Source organism: Mirounga leonina, unplaced genomic scaffold (assembly GCF_011800145.1).
Source record: "Mirounga leonina isolate KUSES-001 unplaced genomic scaffold, KU_Mleo_1.0 Mir_125, whole genome shotgun sequence".
Classification (NCBI taxonomy): Eukaryota; Metazoa; Chordata; class Mammalia; order Carnivora; family Phocidae; genus Mirounga; species Mirounga leonina.
The window spans coordinates 78,641,689-78,663,010 of record NW_023270305.1 but is presented as its reverse complement, the minus strand read 5'-3'; the positions used below and the strand labels follow the sequence as shown (position 1 = coordinate 78,663,010).

General features: G+C 38.4%; 1 protein-coding gene across 1 annotated transcript in view; it reads right to left on the bottom strand.

The window, feature by feature from the left end:
* LOC118008308 (sulfotransferase 1C1-like) overlaps positions 1–21,112 on the bottom strand; it is a gene marked incomplete at its 5' end in the record, with an annotated part of 68,976 nt that extends 47,864 nt beyond the window's left edge. Inside the window, 1 exon segment of the mRNA XM_035001943.1 lies at positions 20,992–21,112. Coding sequence (XP_034857834.1) covers positions 20,992–21,112 — 121 coding nt within the window.
* Between the last annotated feature and the right edge of the window lie 210 nt (positions 21,113–21,322).

Here is a 21,322-nt window from a genome sequence, read left to right as displayed (position 1 = left end):
GGTAAATGGTTTTCCACCCCTTCACTTTCAATCTGGGGGTGTCTTTGGGTCTAAAATGAGTCTCTTGCCAACAGCATATCGATGGGTCTTGTTTTTTTATCCAATCTGATAGCCTGTGTCTTTTGATTGGGGCATTTAGCGCATTTACATTCAGGGTAACTATTCAAAGATAGGAATTTAGTGCCATTGTATTGCGTGTAAGGTGACTGTTATTGTATATTGTCTGTGTTCCTTTCTGTTTTATGTTGCTTTTAGGCTCTCTGTTTGCTTAGAGGACCCCTTTCAATATTTCTTGTAGGGCTTGTTTCGTGTTTGCAAATTCCTTTAGTTTTTGTTTGTCCTGAAAGCTTTTTATATCTCCTTCTATTTTCAATGACAGCCTGGCTGGATATAGTATTCTTGGCTGCATATTTTTCTCATTTAGTGCTCTGAATGTATCATGCCAGTCCTTTTTGGCCTGCCAGGTCTCTGTGAATAGGTCTGTTGCCAATCTAATGTTTCTACCATTGTAGGTTACAATTTCTTCTCCTGAGCTCTCAGGAGTTTCTCTTTGTGAGACTTTTAAGTTTTATTATTATATATTGGGGTGTTGACCTATTTTATTGATTTTGAGGGGGGTCATCTGTGCCTCCTGGATTTTGATGCCTGTTTCCTTCCCGAAATTAGTGAAGTTCTCTGCTATAATTTGCTCCAATATACCTTCTGCCCCCTCTCTCTCTTTCTTCTTCTTCTGGGATCTCAATTATTCTAATATTGTTTTGTCTTATGGTATCACTTATCTCTCAAATTCTGCCCTCGTGATCTAGTAGTTGTTTATCTCTCTTTTTCTCAGCTTCTTTATTTTCCATCATTTAGTGTTCTATATCACTAATTCTCTCTTCTGCCTCATTTATCCTAGCAGTTAGACTCTCCTTTTTGGATTGCACCTTATTAATAGGCTATTTGATTTTGACTTGATTAGATTTTAGTTCTTTTATTTCTCCTGAAATGTTTTCTCTAATATCTTCTATGCTTTTTTCAAGCCCAGCTAGTATCTTTACAATCATCATTCTGAACTCTAGTTCCAACATCTTAGTAATGTCCATATTGATTAGGCCCTGGCAGTCGGTACTCCCTCTTGTTCTTTTTTTTGTGGTGATTTTTTCCATGTTGTCATTTTGTCAAGAGGAAAATAGATGAATGAGAGAACAAAATGTTAACAAGGTAACAATGGCCCCAGAAAAATATACGCTAAACAAATCAGAAGAGCCCTTCCAGACATTGGTTGCTTTTCTGTTCAGAGAGTTGCTGCTATTCTTTTCTTTGATCTCCTGTTGTGTTCGTAGGTGTTCAGAATCGTTTGATCCCTATCTAGCTGAATTCCTGGGACCAGATGAAATTTAGGTCTCCTACTCCTCCACCATTGCTCCTCCTCCCCAAAGGTTTTGAACAGTTGTTTTTTCATTTTCATTTGTTTCCATGAATTTTTAAAAATTTTCTTTAATTTCCTTGTTGACCCATTCATTCTTTAGTAGGATTCTCTTTAATCTCCAGGTGTTTGAATTCCTTCCAAATTTCTTCTTGTTATTGAGTTCAAGTTTCCAAGCAGTGTGATCTGAAAATATGCAGGGAATGATCCTAATCTTTTGGTGTTGGTTGACTATGATTTGTGACCCAGTATGTGATTTATTCTGGAGAATGTTCCATGTGCACTTGAGAAGAATATGTATTCTGCTGCTTTAGGGTGGAATGTTCTGAATATGTCTTTGAAGTCAATCTGGTCCAGTGTGTCATTCAAAGCCCTTATTTCCTTGCTGATCTGCTTAGATAATATTTCCATTGCTGTGGGTAGGGTGTTAAAGTTCCCTAGTATTATTGTATTATGATCAATGAGTTTCTTTAAGTTTGTTATTAATTTTTTTATATATTTGCTGCTCCCAGATTAGGGATATAAATAGTTACGTTTGTTATATCTTCTTGTTGGAAAGACCCTTTCATTATGATATAGTGTCTTTCTTCATCTCTTCTTACAGTCTCAACCCCTCTCTCCCTATTCTCTCCCCACCCAGAGGGCTCCCTCCTCTCCACAGCATGGTAGATTTTCTCTCCTATAATTCTCTTATAATTCACTTCCACACAGCTTGCATCTGCCACTGTTGCCTTCCTCCAACTGTAGAAATCCTTTTTCAAATCTTCTCAGATGGGTTACCTGGGTGTTCTGAGTGATCTGACCTCAATACAGCTGTGTTAAAGGAACGAGGGAAGCCCCAGGTCCCCCTACTTCTCTGTCATCTAACTCCTCCTCCTCCATAGATTGCCCCTGATTTGAATATAGTTATTGAATAATATACCTTTTCTCCACTGGTTTGAAATGCTACCTTTATCATAATCTAAATTTCTAAGTCTAAACATGAATTTGGAATTTTCTATTTTGTTCTAAAGGTCTATTTCGTCTTTATTGTAAAACTTGTTTTTTGTGTATTATCATGATATATTTTATTTCTGTAGCCTAGTTATTTCTCATCACTCTTATTTTTCAGCATTTCCCAAGCTATTCTTATATTTTTATCAATAGATTTTTTTGGTCAAATTCTTTAAAAAAAAAAAGGAAAAGGAGCCCCCCCACCCAAGAAATTGTGAAAATATTTAAAACTGTGAAACTCCATCAACCTTTTGGTTAATTTATGGAGAACTGACCGACAAATTTCAATATTGAGTCTTTCTATCCATGAGCATGGTGTCTTTTAAACATTATTTCAATATTATTTAGTGTCTAAGATATTTAATACAAAATGATGTATCAGTCATGAATATTTACATATTAAAAACATTGCATTAAATTCTACAAAAAGTAAAAATTAACTATTTAATCTTCTTTCATGGTAGAAATTATCACATTTTCCTCTGAATTTGGGAAATCACATAGATAAAAATAAGCAAAGGTGGGGTGCCTGGGTGGCACAGTCAGTTGAGCAGCTCATGTGGTGATCTCAGAGTCATGAGATCAAGCCCTGAATCAGGCTCTGCGCTCAGCATGGAGTCTGCTGAAGACTCTCTCTCCTTCCTCCTCTGCCCCTCCCCACTGCACTCTCTCTCTAAAAATAAATAAATAAAACTTAAAATAAATAAACAAGGATATACAGCAAGAATAAACTTGGATTCTTCAAGTACAGGCTGGTAAAATTATTTTGGGAAGGGAATGGATATAGTAAGGCCTGTGGTGAAGTGCAGAGTCCGTACACAACCTCAAGGCATTCAAATTAAAGAAGACTCTTTTTTTTTTTTTGAGGAAAAAAATAGATTGCTTTTCTGAGCAAGTAAATAGTGTATGTTTGTAGTTGTCTCAAAAATTTGGAGTACATCATGATATAAAGAAGAAATGGTAATCACTCAAAATCACTCCACACAAAGCACATCCTTTTATACATTTCCATATCCCTACATACACTCAAATATAAGTATTCTATAGCTACACTTATAAATATATCTATCCATATTTATATTTACATATATACATGTAATTATGTATACATGATATAGAGTTTTTATATTGGCATCCTTTTAAAAATGCAGTTTTGTGTGTATATGTTTGTTTTCTTCCTCTCTATTATATACTGTACACCTGTTTAATGAACTAAAAATCTGATATGTATCCTTTTTCATGCTTAAACACTTTTATGTAAAGTGAACATGTACATTTTTATCATTTTTTAATGAGATCCCATATTATGCAGTATTCTGCATTTCATCACCATGTGAATCCTGCTAACCCTGCTAATTAAAAACAGGCCAAGCTCATCCTTTTCAATAGCTGAGTAATATCCTATGATGTGGGAGTTGGGGAAATTTCCCTGGATTTCTCAGTTCTCCTATAGAAAGTCCTAGTCTCCTGAGAACTCTGCACATTAATGACAATTAGATCTCTAGCCATTGGCCTAGTTAATTGATCTGACTAAAAAGGATAGCAACACTTCACTTTATCTCTTCCCTAGTGGTTCAAAAGTTTAGGGCCCAGATTAGGTTCCTGAGTTAAGCCTCAGGGAGCCTAAGGAGACGAGCAGCTAGGAATTTGCATTTCAGGGAGGAATGAGCCCCAGGACTTGGAGACATCAGTAGGTCTTAGGGTGCTCTCTGCCTCCTATAAAGATTTTATTTCCATACCAAAGGGTTGGAGCAAGGAGCAGAAACTTTCTGGAGAAGATGGCAGACTCTTTCTCCATTATAAGCAGGGAAAATTTTTTCCCACATCCCTGGCCTACGGTGTTTCTGGCTGCTTTTGTGGGAATTTTTCCATCTGGCTTTCATTCTTTTGTTCTGGGGATAGGGTCTGGTGTGGGGGTGGAGGAATGGGGAATTTGGGGAGGGTAACACACTTACTATTTATGTGATGAGGTAATTCATAAGAAATCTGTTCCTGATCCAGGACACCGCATGTGTGCAATAAAGGTGAATATGAAAAACCCAACAGGATATTTGAATATGTATAAAACCTTCCCTTTTGTATAGGTGTTTATGTTGTTTACAGATTATAGCCACTATTCTACAAACTGTATTGCAACACACATCCTTATGTGTATATCTATATAGACTGCATTTTTCCTAGGAAAATGTCCTAATTGTAGTAGGAGATTTATGGGATCAGAGCATTTATGTTTTATTTTTAACAGATACCATCAGTTTTTCCAAAGATATGTAAAAATCTAGATTTCTCCAAGTGAATATGGGAATATACGTCTCCCCACCTTCTTTCTTCCTACTTAACACTAGGTGTTATCATTCTTTTCATTTTAAAACTTCCACTTTGATGGGTGAGAAATTCTCATTCATGGTTACCTTAATTGGCACTTCTACAACTGCTGAGGGTAAAGCTGTGAAGCTTTTCATTAGATTTCTGTCAGTTTGGTGTTTGCATTTTTTTGTGAATTGCCTATTCATATTTTTTGCCCATTTTGTATTGGGATGTTTACCTTTTTCTTATCAGTTTGTAAGAATTGTTTATATATTATAGATAAAATATATCTACCTGAAATGTTGTCCCTAAATATCATTTTTAAAAATTTTTTTTATTGTTATGTTAATCACCATACATTACATCATTTGTTTTAGATGTAGTGTTCCATGATTCATTGTTTGTGCATAACACCCAGTGCTCCATGGAGAACGTGCCCTCTTTAATACCCATCACCAGGCTAACCCATCCTCCCACCCCCCTCTCCTCTAGAACCCTCAGTTTGTTTTCCAGAGTCCATTGTCTCTCATGGTTCATCTCCCCCTCCGATTTCCCCCCCTTCATTCTTCCCCTCCTGCTATCTTCTTTTTTTTTTTTCTTAACATATATTGCATTATTTGTTTCAGAGGTACAGATCTCAGATTCAACAGTCTTGCACAATTCACAGAGCTTACCAGAGGACATACCCTACCCAGTGTCTAGCATCCAGTCACCCCATCCCTCCCATCCCACGCCCCACTCCAGCAACCCTCAGTTTCTTTCCTGAGATTAAGAATTCCTCATATCAGTGAGGTCATATAATACATGTCTTTCTCTGTTTGACTTATTTCGCTCAGCATAATAACCTCCAGTTCCATCCATGTCGTTGCAAATGGCAAGATCTCATTCCTTTTGATGGCTGCATAATATTCCATTGTATATATATATACCACCGCTTCTTTATCCATTCATCTGTCGATGGACATCTTGGCTCTTTCCACAGTTTGGCTATTATGGACATTCCTGCTATAAACATCAGGGTGCATGTACCCATTCGGATCCCTACTTTTGTATCTTTGTGGTAAATACCCAGTAGTGCAATTGCTGTATCGTATGGTAGCTCTATTTTCAACTTTTTGAGGAACCTCCATACTGTTTTCCAGAGTGGTTGCACCAGCTTGCATTCCCACCAACAGTGTAGGAGGGTTCCCCTTTCTCTGCGTCCCCGCCAACATCTGTCATTTCCTGACTTGTTAATTTTAGCCATTCTGACTGGTGTGAGGTGGTATCTCAATGAGGTTTTGATTTGGATTTCCCTGATGCTGAGCGATATTGAGCACTTTTTCATGTATCTGTTGGCCATTTGGATGTCTTCTTTGGAAAAATGTCTGTTCATGTCTTCTGCCCATTTCTTGATTGGATTCTTTGTTCTTTGGGTGTTGAGTTTGATAAGTTCTTTATAGATTTTGGATACTAGCCCTTTATCTGATATGTCATTTGCAAATATCTTCTCTCATTCTGTCGGTTGGTTGTCTTTTGGTTTTGTTGACTGTTTCTTTTGCTGTGCAAAAGCTTTATATCCTGATGAAGTCCCAATAGTTCATTTTTGCCCTTGCTTCCCTTGCCTTTGGTGATGTTTCTAGGAAGAAGTTGCTGCAGCTGAGGTTGAAAAGGTTGCTGCTTGTGTTCTCCTTTAGGATTTGGATGGACTCCTGTCTCACATTGAGGTCTTTCAACCATTTGGAGTCTATTTTTGTGCATGGTGTAAGGAAATGGTCCACTTTCATTCTTCTGCATGTGGCTGTCCAATTTTCTCAACACCATTTGTTGAAGAGACTGTTTTTCCTTTGGACATTCTTTCCTGCTTTGTTGAAGATGAGTTGACCATAGAGTTGAGGGTCCATTTCTGGGCTCTCTATTCCGGTCCATTGATCTATGTGTCTGTTTTTGTGCCAGTACCATACTGTCTTGATGATGACAGCTTTGTAATAGAGCTGGAAGTCCAGAATTGTGATGCCGCCAGCTTTGCTTTTCTTTTTCAGCAGTCCTCTGGCTACTCGGGGTCTTTTCTGGTTCCATACAAATTTTAGGATGATTTGTTCCATTTCTTTGAAAAAAGTGGATGGTATTTTGATGGGGATTGCATTGAATGTGTAGATTTCTCTAGGTAGCATTGACATCTTCACAGTATTTGTTATTCCAATCCATGAGCATGGAACGTTTTTCCATTTCTTTGTGTCTTCCTCCATTTCTTTCATGAGTATTTTATAGTTTTCTGAGTACAGATCCTTTGACTCTTTGGTTAGATTTATTACTAGGTATTTTATGGTTTTGGGTGCAATTGTAAATGGGATGGACTCCTTAATTTCTATTTCTTCTGTCTTGTTGTTGGTGTATAGGAATGCCACTGATTTCTGTGCATTGATTTTATATCCTGCCACTTTACTGAATTCCTGTCTGAGTTCTAGCAGTTTTGGGGTGGAGTCTTTTGGGTTTTCCACATAAAGTATCATATCATCTGCAAAGAGTGAGAGTTTGACTTCTTCTTTGCCGATTTGGATGCCTTTGATTTCTTTTTGTTGTCTGATTGCTGTGGCTAGGACTTCTAATACTATGTTGAATAGCAGTGGTGATAGTGGATATCCCTGCTGCGTTCCTGACCTTAGGGGGAAAGCTCTCAGTTTTCCCCCATTGAGACAGATATTTGCTGTGGGTTTTTCATAGATGGCTTTTATGATATTGAGGTATGTATGCTCTATCCCTATACTCTGAAGAGTTTTGATCAAGAAAGGATGCTGTACTTTGTCAAATGCTTTTTCTGCATCTATTAAGAGGATCATATGGTTCTTGCTCTTTCTTTTGTTAATATATTGTATCACATTGATTGATTTGTGGATGTTGAACCAACCTTGCAGCCCAGGGATAAATCCCAGTTGGTCGTGGTGAATAATCCTTTTAATGTACTGTTGGATCCTATTGGCTAGTATTTTGGTGAGAATTTTGCATCCATGTTCATTAAGGATATTGGTCTGTAATTCTCCTTTTTGATGAGGTCTTTGGTTTTGGGATCAAGGTAATGGTGGCCTCAGAAAACGGGTTTGGAAGTTTTCCTTCCATTTCTATTTTTTGGAACAGTTTCAGAAGATTAGGTATTAATTCCTCTTTATATGTTTGGTAGAATTCCCCAGGGTAGCCATCTGGTCTGTGCTTTTGTTTGTTGGGAGATTTTTGATGACTGCTTCACTTTCCTTAGTGATTATAGGTCTGTTCAGGTTTTCTATTTCTTTCTGGTTCAGTTTTGGTACTTGATACATCTTTAAGAATGCATCCATTTCTTCCAGGTTATCTAATTTGCTGGCATAGAGTTGCTCATAATATGTTCTTATAATTGTTTGTATTTCTTTGGTGTTGGTTGTGATCTCTCTTTTCATTCATGGCTTTGTTGATTTGGGTGATTTCTTGTTTCTTTTTGGTAAGTCTGGCCAGGGGTTTATCAATCTTGTTAATTCTTTCAAAGAACCAGCTCCTAGTTTTATTGATCTGTTCTACTGTTCTTTTGGTTTCTCTTTCATTGATTTCTGCTCTGACCTTTATTATTTCTCTTCTCCTGCTGGGTTTAGGCTTTATTTGCTGTTCTTTCTTCAGCTCCTTTAGCTGTAGGGTTAGGTTGTGTATTTGAGACCTTTCTTGTTTCTTGAGAAAGGCTTGCATTGCTATATATTTTCCTCTTAGGACTGCCTTTGCTGTATCCGAAAGATTTTGAACAGTTGTGTTTTCATTTTCATTGGTTTCCATGAATTTTTTAAATTCTTCTTTAATTTCCTGGTTGACCCATTCGTTCTTGAGTAAGATGCTCTTTAGCCTCCATGTATTTGAGTTCTTTCCGACTTTCCTCTTGTGATTGAGTTCTAGTTTCAAGCACTGTCGTCTGAAAATAGGCAGGGAATGATCCCAATCTTTTGGTACCAGTTGAGACCTGATTTATGACCTAGTATGTGATTGATTCTGGAGAATGTTCCATGGGCACTCGAGAAGAATGAGTATTGTGATGCTTTGGGGTGGAATGTTCTGAATATGTCTGTGAAGTCCATTTGGTCCAATGTGTCATTTAAAGTCTTTATTTCTTTGTTGATCTTTTGCTTAGGTGATCTGTCCATTTCAGTGAGGGGGGTGTTAAAGTCCCCCACTATTACTGTATTGTTGTCAATGTATTTCTTTGCTTTTGTTCTTAATTGCCTTATATAATTGGCTGCTCCCATGTTAGGGCCCTAGATATTTACAATTGTTAGATCTTCTCGTTGGATAGACCCTTTAAGTAGGATATAGTGTCCTTCCTCATCTCTTATTATAGTCTTTGGTTTAAAATCTAATTTATCTGATAGGAGAATTGCCACCCCAGCTTTCTTTTGGTGTCCATTACCATGGTAAATGGTTTTCCACCCCCTCACTTTCAATCTGGGCATTTCTTTGCATCTAAAATGAGTCTCTTGCCAAAAGCATATCGATGGGTCTTGTTTTTTAATCCATTCTGATAGCCTCTGTCTTTTGATTGGGGCATTTAGCCCATTTACATTTAGGGTAACTATTGAAAGATAGGAATTTAATGCCATTGTATTGCCTGTAAGGTGACTCTTACTGTTTATTGTCTGTGTTCCTTTCTGGTCTATGTTGCTTTTAGGCTCTCTCTTTGCTTAGAGGACCCCTTTCAATATTTCTTGTAGTTCTTGTTTCGTGTCTGCAAATTCCTTTAGTTTTTGTTTGTCCTGGAAGCTTTTTATCTCTCCTTCTATTTTCAATGACAGCCTGGCTGGATATAGTATTCTTGGCTGTATATTTTTCTCATTTAGTGCTCTGAATATATCCTGCCAGTCCTTTCTGGCCTGCCAGTTCCCTGTGGATAGGTCTGTTGCCAATCTAATGTTTCTACCATTGTAGGTTACAGATCTCTTCTCCCGAGCTGCTTTCAGGATTTTCTCTTTGTCTCTGAGACTTGTAAGTTTTACTATTAGATGTCAGGGTGTTGACCTATTTTTATTGATTTTGAGAGGGGTTCTCTGTGCTTCCTGGATTTTGATGCCTGTTTTCTTCTCCAAATTAGGGAAGTTCTCTGCTATAATTGGCTGCAATATACTTTCAGCCCCTCTCTCTCTTTCCTCTTCTTTGGGATCCCAATTATTCTAATGTTGTTTTGTCTTATGGTATTGCATATCTCTCGATTTCTGCCCTCGTGATCCAGTAGTTGTTTATCTCTCTTTTCCTCAGCTTCTTTATTTTCCATCATTTGGTCTTCTATATCACTGATTCTCTCTTTTGCCTAATTTTTCCTAGCAGTTAGTGCCCCCATTTTGGATTGCATCTCATTAATAGCCTTTTTGATTGTGACTTGGTTAGATTTTAGTTCTTTTATTTCTCCAGAAAGAGTTTCTCTAATAACTTCCATGCTTTTTTTAAGCCCAGCTAGTATCTTTAAAGTGATGCTTCTGAACTCTAGATCCGACACTCTACTAATGTCCGTATTGAGTAGGTCCTTGGCAGTCGGTACTACCTCTTGTTCTTTTTGTTGAGGTGATTTTTTCCATCTTGTCATTTTGTCCAGAGGAGAATAGATGAATGAGAGAACAAAATGCTAACAGTGTAACAACGTCCCCAGAAAAAATACTCTAAAGAAATCAGAAAAGACCTGAAGCCGGTAGTAAAGAAAGGGAAAGAATGGAAAAAGAAAAAGATAAAAACAAACAAAAACAGAACAAGACAAAAAAACCCAGAATATGATCAAATATGATCAGGCTAGTGCATAGATCCGTGACACACACTAGATATTGGGTGTATTTTGGTCTGTTACAAGAAAGTGCCTCCCAAAATTTTAAAGAAAGAATAACTTATATATGTACAAAAATAAGGGTTGATATGATGAAGGGATGGAATATGACTGTAAAGATGAAAATTATAAAAAACTTTATAAAAGGAATTTATAAGAATTTGTTTGAAAAAAGAAAGAGGATTTAAAAAAAAAAAGGGAGAGAATGTGGTCTGGCAGGAGAGTAGAACAAAACCATACACGGAGATTTTGGGTATATTTTGATCTGTTAGAAGAAACTATCTCAAAATTTTAAAGAGATTACAACTTATATATATATATGTCAAAAATTAGGGTAATTACTATGAAGGGATAGAAAATGACTCTAAAATTGAAAAATAAAAATTTTTTTAAAAAAGGGATTGATAAGATGTTGGTTGAAAAAGGGAAAAAGAAAAATTCAAAAAAAAAAAAAGACAGTTAAAAAAATTAACTTTGAAAGACTAAAGAATCATGGTAAAAAAGCCATGAATCTATGTGCATTATTCCCCTAGTGCTGGAGTTCTGCTGTTCTCATTGATAGGTAAACTTGGTCTTGGCTGGCTGTTCTTGCTGATCTTCTGGGGGAGGGGCCTGTTGCCATGGTTCCCAAATGTCTTTGCCAGAGGCGGAATTGCCCCACCCTTGCCTCCTCAGGGCTAAGTAATCTGCTCGGGTTTGCTCTCAGGAGCTTTTTTTCTCTGCAAGCTTTCCATACAGCTTTGGAGGCTGAGAGTGAAAATGGAGGCCTCCCAATCTTCACCCCAGAGGAGCTGAGAACTCAGGGCCCCACTCCTCAGTGAGCCCCCAGAGAAAAGCAGTCAATCACTCCCGCCTCCCCGGTCTCCGGCCGCATTCTGTGTTCACCCGGCCTGTGACTGAGCATTTCTATCTCTGGCACCTGACTCGGTGTGGAGTCTCCAAACCCAGCAGATCCCTGAGTTGCGCTCCCGCACTGCTCCTTCCGGGGGAGGAAGGGGAGTCTCCCTGGATCTACCACTTATTGGGTCCTTGCTGGAGGAGCAGTGGCCCGACTCTGTTGCAGATCACGGTTTATGACAATCCTGAGCTGAGAGCCCGCACCTTGGCTCCGTCTCTGCAGCTGGCTTCCCCATGGATCCCTGGGAGCTCTGCCGCACTCAGCCACCCCCCGTCTTTCTGTGAACCTGAGGGTCTTGAGACCATGCTGTTCCAGTGAGGGTTCCACCCCCCACTTAGCCCCTGGAGTGACGTCCAGTGGAGTAGACTTCTAAAAGTTCCGATTTTGTGCTCCACGGCTCTTCCCAGAAGCAGCCCACAGAGGACCCCTCCCCTGCTGTCTATCCTCCCAAATATCGCCTCAGATTCACTTCTCCGCATGTCCTACCTTCCAGAAAGTGGTCGCTTTTCTGTTCAGAGAGTTGCTGCTCTTCTTTTCTTCGATCTCCTGTTGAGTTTGTAGGTGTTCAGAATGGTTTGATCCCTATCCAGCTAAATTCCTGAGACCAGATGAAATCCAGGTCTCCTACTCCTCCGCCATCTTGCTCTGCCTATTTTTAAGTAATCTTAAATGTAGAACCAATGTGGGGTTCAAACTTATAACCCCAAGATCAAGAGTTGCATGCTCCACCAATTGAGCCAGCCAGGTGCCCCTTAGGCCTTCTTAATCTTGAAATGAATATCAAAAACCATAAAAGGGAGTAATTGTAGGATTTGAGTACAAATCCTACAAACTTGAGAAAAGAGAAAATCATTTGCATGATAAAATATAACATAAACAAAATTAAATATAAACGAAGAAGTTTGGGAGACTTTACATACATACACATGTAGATATATAATATTAATATATAAACATATCTGTACTTTATAAATAGGTAAGAAAAAATATGAACACCTCAAAACAGTAGAGGTAATAGCTATGAACAGAGAAATCAGTCACACACAGACACACACGCATGCACACACAGAGAAACTCTAAGGCATGATAGTACATAATAGCAATAACAAAACAAAATACACAAAATAAAAATGAGTAAAATCTATTGGCTATCAGATTAGCAAAAATTAAAGGTGGTGATAAAGCTGCTGGGAATAGTGGGAATAGTGTGGGGAAAACTGGTCCTCTTGTACACTCCTGGTAGGATGAGCCCCTGGGGAAGCCTCTAGGAGGTGCTCTGGTATATCTGCACATCTATCAGCTGTGTTAGGTCTCCCCAGACTGCTGCCAAGACATGGTGCTGAAGGATAAAGAGTCGTTCAAACCCTCCATGTAGAAATACATGGTAACTTTACTCCTACCCTCATCAAGGGATTTCATCAAGAGATTCTCAGTTCTTTCCCAATTCTTGGCACCACATAACCAATATGCCTTGCCCCAAATACATTATCCCTGGTACACACCTGAATGTAATACTACACTCTTAATACCTGCAGGGCCATGCAGGTATAATCCATTCCTTGAAGAAAGCAGCCTTTGTAGTGGTTGGTCATGAGCACTCAAGGAGTCCAAGTGATGATGCAGGAAATGTTTTTTTACTTATACCATTGAATTGATTTTCAAACAGCAGAGAATGATTTCCAAGTAGGAAAACTGGATTCATTTTTCCTTCAGTCTCCCTTCTCTTTTGAGGTCTACTTTGGATGTAGGCCGTGACTTGGTCCCCAGGGCTCTTTATTCATTATGTCTTCTCACTTATCAGATTTTAAAGTCTACTAGTCCTGGGAACCAGTGTATTGTCAATTCAGGGGTGATGGATTAATCTCTTTTATTCTTACTCTGCCTTTAAGGAGTCATAGTGAAAATACTCCCTCTGAGGGGATGTCTCAGGGGGTTTGGTTATAGGGCTGGTAGAGGCAGTGATGACTGATGGGGCAAATTCACCCAGGACACCCTCCATCCTCTCTTCTTATAGTGGTCTCTGGGGACTAGCTGCTTTCCTTTCTTACTTAAAGATGTCCTCAAAGTTGGCTAGAGAATGGGACAGACTCCTCCTAGTTTTCTATTGCCAGGGGTGGGGAACAGAGCACTGCTTCACTACTACAATCAGGTGGGAACAGCAATCACAAACAGGTGGAGATTTTTTGTTCTGTGCATTGAGGTCTCTGTATATTGTTCTTGATTACCTTTTGAGATGGTAATTGAAATGTCTTTTTAGATTTCTCTGGTTTTATTTCTGGGTTTAAAACTCTAAATTCCTCCCTTCTGATGCTTTCCTTGCACTTAGGGGATAGGTGTAGCCTGTGTCTCTCTCAGGCCTTCTGCCCAGACAGCAGTCCCTGGTCAATAAAACCTCTTGCTGGCTTCTCCTCAAATAGGGCAGTTTTATTTGGTCATATGGAAAGTCAGCTCCTCACTGAAGCATAGTTGAAATACCAAATGTATAATGAATTTGAGATTATACTTATTGCTGGAGTGACCCAAAAGAAACTAATTATGGGAAATGGCAATGCACCATGCTTTCATCCCAAATCTCAGTTTACAGATCAGATACATTGAGTGATTGTTATTTAAAATTGTGATTCTAAAACCTATTTATCAAGTCTTCTCTTTTGCAAGTTGTTTATCCATAAGTATATCAGTGATGCTAAAAGCTCTATGCCTACGCATTGCCCTTTCTCTTAATAAAAGGACTCATAATACTTATCTCTTCTTTTGCGGAATCCACATTAGATTACATATGTAAATGCATCATATGGTTGTTCTTGCTTTATCTGTTATGTAGAAAACAATGCACATACATTTTTTAAAATTCTAATGATGCTCAGCCACTGCTCCCTACTCTTCTTATTTTATTTTCTGGAGCAGGTCTATCAGTATTTTAAGTTATGTTTTAGCACTACACCAAACTAGCCAACCTCCTGGAGGAAAGAGACTGAATGCTAATAAGCTTCATATTCCATATACACCTCCTTGCCCAATATGCTAAAAGGCAGTGTATTTACCGTAGTCTCCTATTTTTTAGTTCTTCCCAGATCTCTGTGCAGAAGGTCAGTGTGTTCCCTGCCATCTTCTTATAATGCTTACCAAACTCCTAACTCAAGGCCAGGTTAGATGGCTCTTCCAGTCCCCAGGCATCCCTGAAGGACAGCAGAGAAATCCACAGGCAATCTCTCAGCCTCACTTAGCCTGACCTTCCTACCGCATGGTACAAAGCACACCATACTCACTTTTTCAAATTCTTCAGGTCCCACAGAGGTGCCTCACCTGGGCTGTATTGTTCTGCTTCCTGTCCACTATTGGCTCTGTGATGCCATTGAACTTGAAGTCTACAGCTCATTACTGTTGTGGACTTCCTCAAACCTACCTATGTCATTCCCTCAGTGACAGTGAAAGGTCTTACAAGGTGGTATTACCTTCTTATTTTTTCTTTTTTATTTATACGTATTACCTTCTTAGATCCTTCTTGTCGGATGAAATCTAATACAATTCATTCCTCACAGGTAGCATTTAGATAGCAGTGTACCTTGGCAGTCCAACCAATGCAGAACTGGTTAACTGTTTCTCTAAATTCTCCTAGGGCTTTATTTCTAATGGTTTCCCACCCCTCTGCAAGCTGATTAACCAGAAGGGTTTGATAATACTATGGAATTCTAGATTCTAACTTATAAGCAATAAATTGGAATCTTTAGGAATGGGGTCAGGGAAGCTGGGCTTTTATAGGTGATTTTGATTCAGGCAGGTGGACTGGTATTTGAGACCCACTAGTCATAGCCCCCATGTTACTCTCTTACCTTGAACTTAATTTAGTAACAGTCAAGAGACTGTTAGGGGTGCCTAGGTGGCTCAGTCGTTAAGCGTCTGCCTTGGGCTCAGGTCATGATCCCAGGGTGCTGGGATCAAGCCCCGCATAGGGCTCCCTGCTCGGCGGGGGCCCTGCTTCTCCCTCTCCCACTCCCCCTGCTTATGTTCCCTCTCTAGCTGTGTCTCTCTCTCAAATAAATAAAATCTTTAAAAAAAAAAAAGAGAGACTGTTAACCTGAGGACAGAAATAACATCTCATTCACACATCCATTCATGCATTCATTTGCTCATTCCTTCAGCAGACATTCACTGAGTTCCAGTGATATGTGAGGTACTGTGCTAGGTGCTAGTGGAACAAAACTGAGCCCAACACTCTCTTCTGGACAATCTTTGCATGGAGATAGGCATGAAAACAAATAGTTACAAAGCTACATCCTGGGAGCTAAATGAGCTCTGAACAAAAATAGTGATGGATCCAGCAAGGGAAAATTACCATGGCTGCTCAGAGGATGCAAGAGATATCAGAGGTGAGGTGGTGCTTGAGCTGGGTCTGACTGTTTTTGAAGGACAGGAGTTCTCAAAGTGGTCAACAGCAGCAGCAGCACCTGGAACCTTGTTCAAAAGGCAGATCCTTGGGACCCTCCTGGACTTACTGGGTCAGAATCTCTGGGATAGGCCAGCAGTCAGTGTTCAGCAAGTCCTCTAGGGTCCCTGCTGTAGGCTCAAGTCTGAGAAGCATGGGCCTGGGCTTTTGCCAAGCAGGCAGGATGAAGGGGGTAGAGATTCTTACTCTGATTGAAATATAGCACTTCTTCCTGAAAATTAAGTTTACAGTTATTTTGGCTTATAGGGCAGAATATTTTTCAGAATTGAGTTAAATGTCACCAACCTTTCCATGAAAATTCTGGAGATGGTGAAATCATGTATGTGTGAAGGTAGATTGGCTCACCATGGGATTTTCCTTCATGACATCAGATGAGGTATGGTGGATGATCTTATTTATAATGTCCTCTGACAAGGTTTTCTCTAAGAATTCCAAGAGCTGGTGGATCTCACATTTTGGATTCTGGCCATAGAGGAAAATGGTTTTGAAGAGGGGAAAAAGAAGAAGAGCTTGGCCAATTTAAAAGACAGTGGAAAAATTGTCAGGAGGCTTCGCTGGGTCTGATCAATGACCGTTAGTGGCACTTACCTTTTTCACATCCTCATGAAAGAGAAGACCTGGTGCTTGCTCTTTGCAGTCCACCACCCTTTCATGTGGTCATATCAGGAGCCATGAGCCACTGGAGGAGGTAAGAGCACTGTTAGGTCTCAGTACCAGGGCCAAACCCAAAGCAATGCGGTAATTTGGCATCTCTTTGAAATAAGCTTCTATCACTTTTATTCAGCTTATTTAGTGAAGGACAGGTAGTTTCCTGCTAAGAAAAGCTGTATCCATCTTTACAATTTAAGGTGGAGATTCATCATATGCATTTATCATATGTGGCTTTGCCCACATAGACCTTTTCTTGGGACTCATAAAATTTAGGTAATAAAATACTTCACCTGTTCCTAGTAAACAGTACCTAGTTTCTGATCCCACTACTGACTCGGCAGCTGACCATTAGAGCTAGGGCCCTCCTGTGGCTCTCACCTCATGGCTGTGCTTTGCAATGTGCAGCTGATTAATCAGAAAGAGGTACAACAGAGAGAATGGTACCATTGAGGATAACTTTTATTATGATGAACATGCCTGCCTACTTGGTAAACACGGGATCAATTTTCTTTCACCAGGTTTTTAGATTTTCATTCATACATAGTGAACTGAAATTGAGTTAGCTAGTACAGTACTTTCAGTTCATTCCAGTGATATTATAGTGTACCAGATGGATTGGCACAAGTAGCAGCTTCCTAATGTTGGCTCTGCATAATAATTATAAAAACTATATTAGTATGTTATGTATATATTATATATAGTATATATTATAATATGAGTAATTATAAAAAAGTAATCTTAATATTAGGTGTTTGCTATGTTGCAAGCATTGTGTAAAGTAGACATGAAACTTTGTTCAGAGGTTAAAAAGTCTACAGATCAAGTAGACGAATAACTGAAATATTCTTTTTCTAAATCAATAGGAAAAGAGAAGTATGTTTGTGGCTGACCAGAACCCTCATGCATCATGTTGACTGATACACACATCAGTCAGAGCTCTCCAAAGAAATAGAACCAATAGTAGATATATATGTATATATATGTATATATATATATATATATGACTTATTTTAAAGAATTGGTTCCTGAGGGGCGCCTGGGCAGCTCAGTTGGTTAAGTGTCTGACTTTGGCTCAGATCATGATCCCAGGGTCCTGGGATTGAGTCCCACATCGGGCTCAGTGGAAATCCTCTATGTGCTCCGCCTGGGCGCCCCCTGCTTGTGCTCTCTCTCTTTGGCAAATGGCAAATAAATAAAATCTTAAAAAAAACAAAGAATTGGTTCCTGCAGTTGTGAGGGCTGGAAAGTTTGAAGTCCATGGGACAGGCTCTCAGGCTGGAAATGCAGGCAGGATTTGATGTTGCAGCCTTGAGGCAGAATCCATCTTTTCTGGGAATCCCCAGTGTTTGCTCTTAAGCTTTCAATTGATTGGATGAGGCCCACTCACAGTATTGAGGGTAATCTTTACTTAAAGTCACCTGATATAGATGTTAATGAGATCTACAAAATACCTTCACAGAAACACCCAGATTGGTGTTGGGTTAACTAGTGGCCCTTTCACTGATCCAAACACAGGAAATAGAAAAAAAAAAAAAGAAAGAAAGAAAAGAAAAGGAGGAGAGCATTCTCCATCTCTTCATTAGGAAGGAGAAAGAAAAGTAGAAAGAATAACTTTTTGGGAAGATAAAGTTAATCACCTAAGAACACAAGGAGATGCTGGTGCCAAATCCAGAGCTTGACTTCTCAACCCACGGAGAAGCCAACCTTAAGAAAAAATTGGCTCACTCAGGCCTCCACAGAAACCCCTTTTGGAAGCACTGTGAGTTGCTTGGTTACCTTGTGGTCAGAGCCTTTTCAATCTTGTTGCATATTACTCACCGGGTTTTTCTTTATAGGGAATTCTAATTGGGTAAAAATATGTTTTCCAGTAAGGGTGGCTTGTTTGCATTTTGCCACATTGCCATCATTAGGAATTGTGTCTAAAATTTCCTGCATCTAGGTGGCACTTGAAAACATTAGAAATAGTTCTTTAATTTTAGTCTGCTGGATTTTCATCCTAAGTAATTGAATATTTCAAAGAAAGACAGCCATACAAGAGCTGGAAATTATTTTTGAATTGAATTGGAAATTAGATGAGGTTGTAAAGGCAGAAAGGAAACATTCTGTTGTATTATATCTCTCCATAGGTACGAAGTGGTCATACAATTTCCTGTGGTAGGACTTGGAATACCTTTACCTTTTATTGTGAAAAAAAATTTAAACTTACAGAAAACTTGGAAACATAGCATGAAGAACCCTCAAAACACTCAAATTTTGAAAACCATTTTGCTCTTTTGGCTTCAGCCTTTATCTCTCTGTCTGTCTATCTAGTTTATTTATCTGTCTGTCATCTATCATCCACATATATCTAGCCATCATTTTTTATCTATCACATTTGATGGAACCATTTGAGAATAAGTAGCTGATATCAGGACATTTCATACCTAATACTCCCGCATGCATCTCCCAAAATGACATTTTCCTACCATGTTTCCCTATGTGTTTCTCATCACATCTAATTTATAACACCTCCTTACTATCTTAAAATACTTAGTGTATATTAAAATGTCTCCAATTATCTAATAATATTATTTATAGCTTTTTTTCCAATTAGAGTCCATGCACTATGTTGGTTTTGATGTCTTTTTTCCCCTTAGTCTAGAATTAACCTCTCATTTTTTTTTTCTACCTGACATTGATTTTCAAAGAGATTAGCCAGCTGTCTTGTAGTAATGTCCCACATTCCTGCTCTGTCTGATTTTTTTTTTTCTCATTTAACGTGTTCCTCTATTCCTCTGTTTCTGTAGACTAGAAATTAGGTCTTGATTAGATTCAGGTAAAACATTTTTTGCAGGAAGATTTCTCAGGTGATGGGTTGCATTTCAATTTGTCCCACTGGCAGGGATACTACTTTTGATCATTTGGTTAAGGTAGGTCACTACCAGTTGTCCCTTATAAAGGTACAAATTTCCATTTGATATTAGGAATTAAACTGTATGGCAACACTTTGGCACCATGTGACTATCCTGTTCCCTCAAAGTTATCTAATTATTTTAGGTTCCATTGGTGATCCTGCCTGAACTAGTTTTCTTTTCCTTTTAAAAAAATACAGCAACAATGTAAAAGTATTCCCTTTTCTCCACATCCTTGCCAACACTTGTTATCTCTTTTCTTTTAATTTTTTTTCAGCTTTATTGGGGTGTCATTGACAAATAAAATTGCAGTGTGTTTAAAGTGTACAACATAATGATTTGATATACATGTACATTGTTAGATAATTACCACAATCAAGCCAATTAACACATCTATCACTTCACATAGTTACACTTTTTTTTTTTTGGTGTAGTGAGAATGCTTAAGATCTACTCTTTTAGCAAATTTCAATTATCCAATACAGTATTACTAGCTATAGTCACCATGCTGTATATTATCCTCAGAACTTACTCATCTTATAATTCAAGGTGTGTATCCTTTGACCAACATCTCACAATTTCCTTCAATCCCCCCCAGCCCCTGGCAACCACCACTTCACTGTTTCTATGAGTTCAACTATTTTTTTTAAAGATTCCACACATGAATGATACCCTACAGTATTTCAGTATTTGTCTTTCTGTGTCCAGCTTATTTCACTTAGCAGAATACCCTCCACTGCCTGAACTAATTTTCATTGTGGCTTGCAAGTTGTTAAGTTTTTAATCCTATTATTTCTTCTCTATTTACTAGGTAAATCTTACATCAAGAACTTTCCCCCATTACCTGGGGAAGAACTACAATTCCTCTAAATTCTCTTCTTTAGTTACTCATTTTTAGAGTAAGAGATGAATAATAGTTATTTTCAATAGTGGTAAATAAGTTTTTATTCCTTTTTTCTTTTTCTTTTTTTACTGTCATTATGGACTCATAAGTTTTTGAAATCAGCTTTATTGGGGTAAAAATTACATGGAAGAGAATGAACCCATTTAAAATGTAAGAGTTCGATGAATTTTGACAAATGTGCACATCCATGTAACCATTACTGCAGTCAGGATTAGAACCTTGTGTCTATTTGTAATCAATTATCCCTCCTCCCCACTTTTGGCTCGGGCAACTGCTGGTCTACTTCCTGTCACTATAAATTTGTTTTACACATTCTGAAATTTCATATAAATGGAACCATACAATATGTAATCATGTGTCTGAAATCTATCATGCAATATAATGATTTTGGAACTCAGCCATGTTGTTGTGCTTGTCTGTAGTTCATTCTTTTTTATTGCTGAGAATTCAATTTTATAGATACATGGTAATTTGTTTATCCATTCATTTATTGATGGCCAGTTGAGTTGTTTCCACTTTGGGGCTTTTTTGCATAAAGCTGTACATATATGTATGCGTTTTTGGGTGAACACAGGTTTTATTTTTCTTGAAATTGTTCTACCTCAAATGCCAATCATGCTTTATTGTTCAATATAGGATGTCCAATAGTTTCATGTCCAAATGTAGAACATTATTACATGTTGTGATATGCTTACCTGACTTTGGGTTAATTGCCAGAATAAGATCATGAGGTCTGGGTTGGAAATTATAGATTTTATCTCACATTTCTTTTGATAATATTGGCAAAGGGACTCCATCCACTTCCCAAATGTTAAATTGTGTTTTTTTAATTTAAATTCAATTAATTAACATATAGTGTATTATTAGTTTCAGAGATAGAGTTCAGTGATTCATCTGTTGTATATAACACACAGTGCTCATTACACAACATGCCCTTCTTAATGCCCATCCCCTGCTACCCCATGACCTCACCCTCCCCTTCAACAACCCTCAGTTTATTTCCTATGATTAAGAGTCTCTTATGGT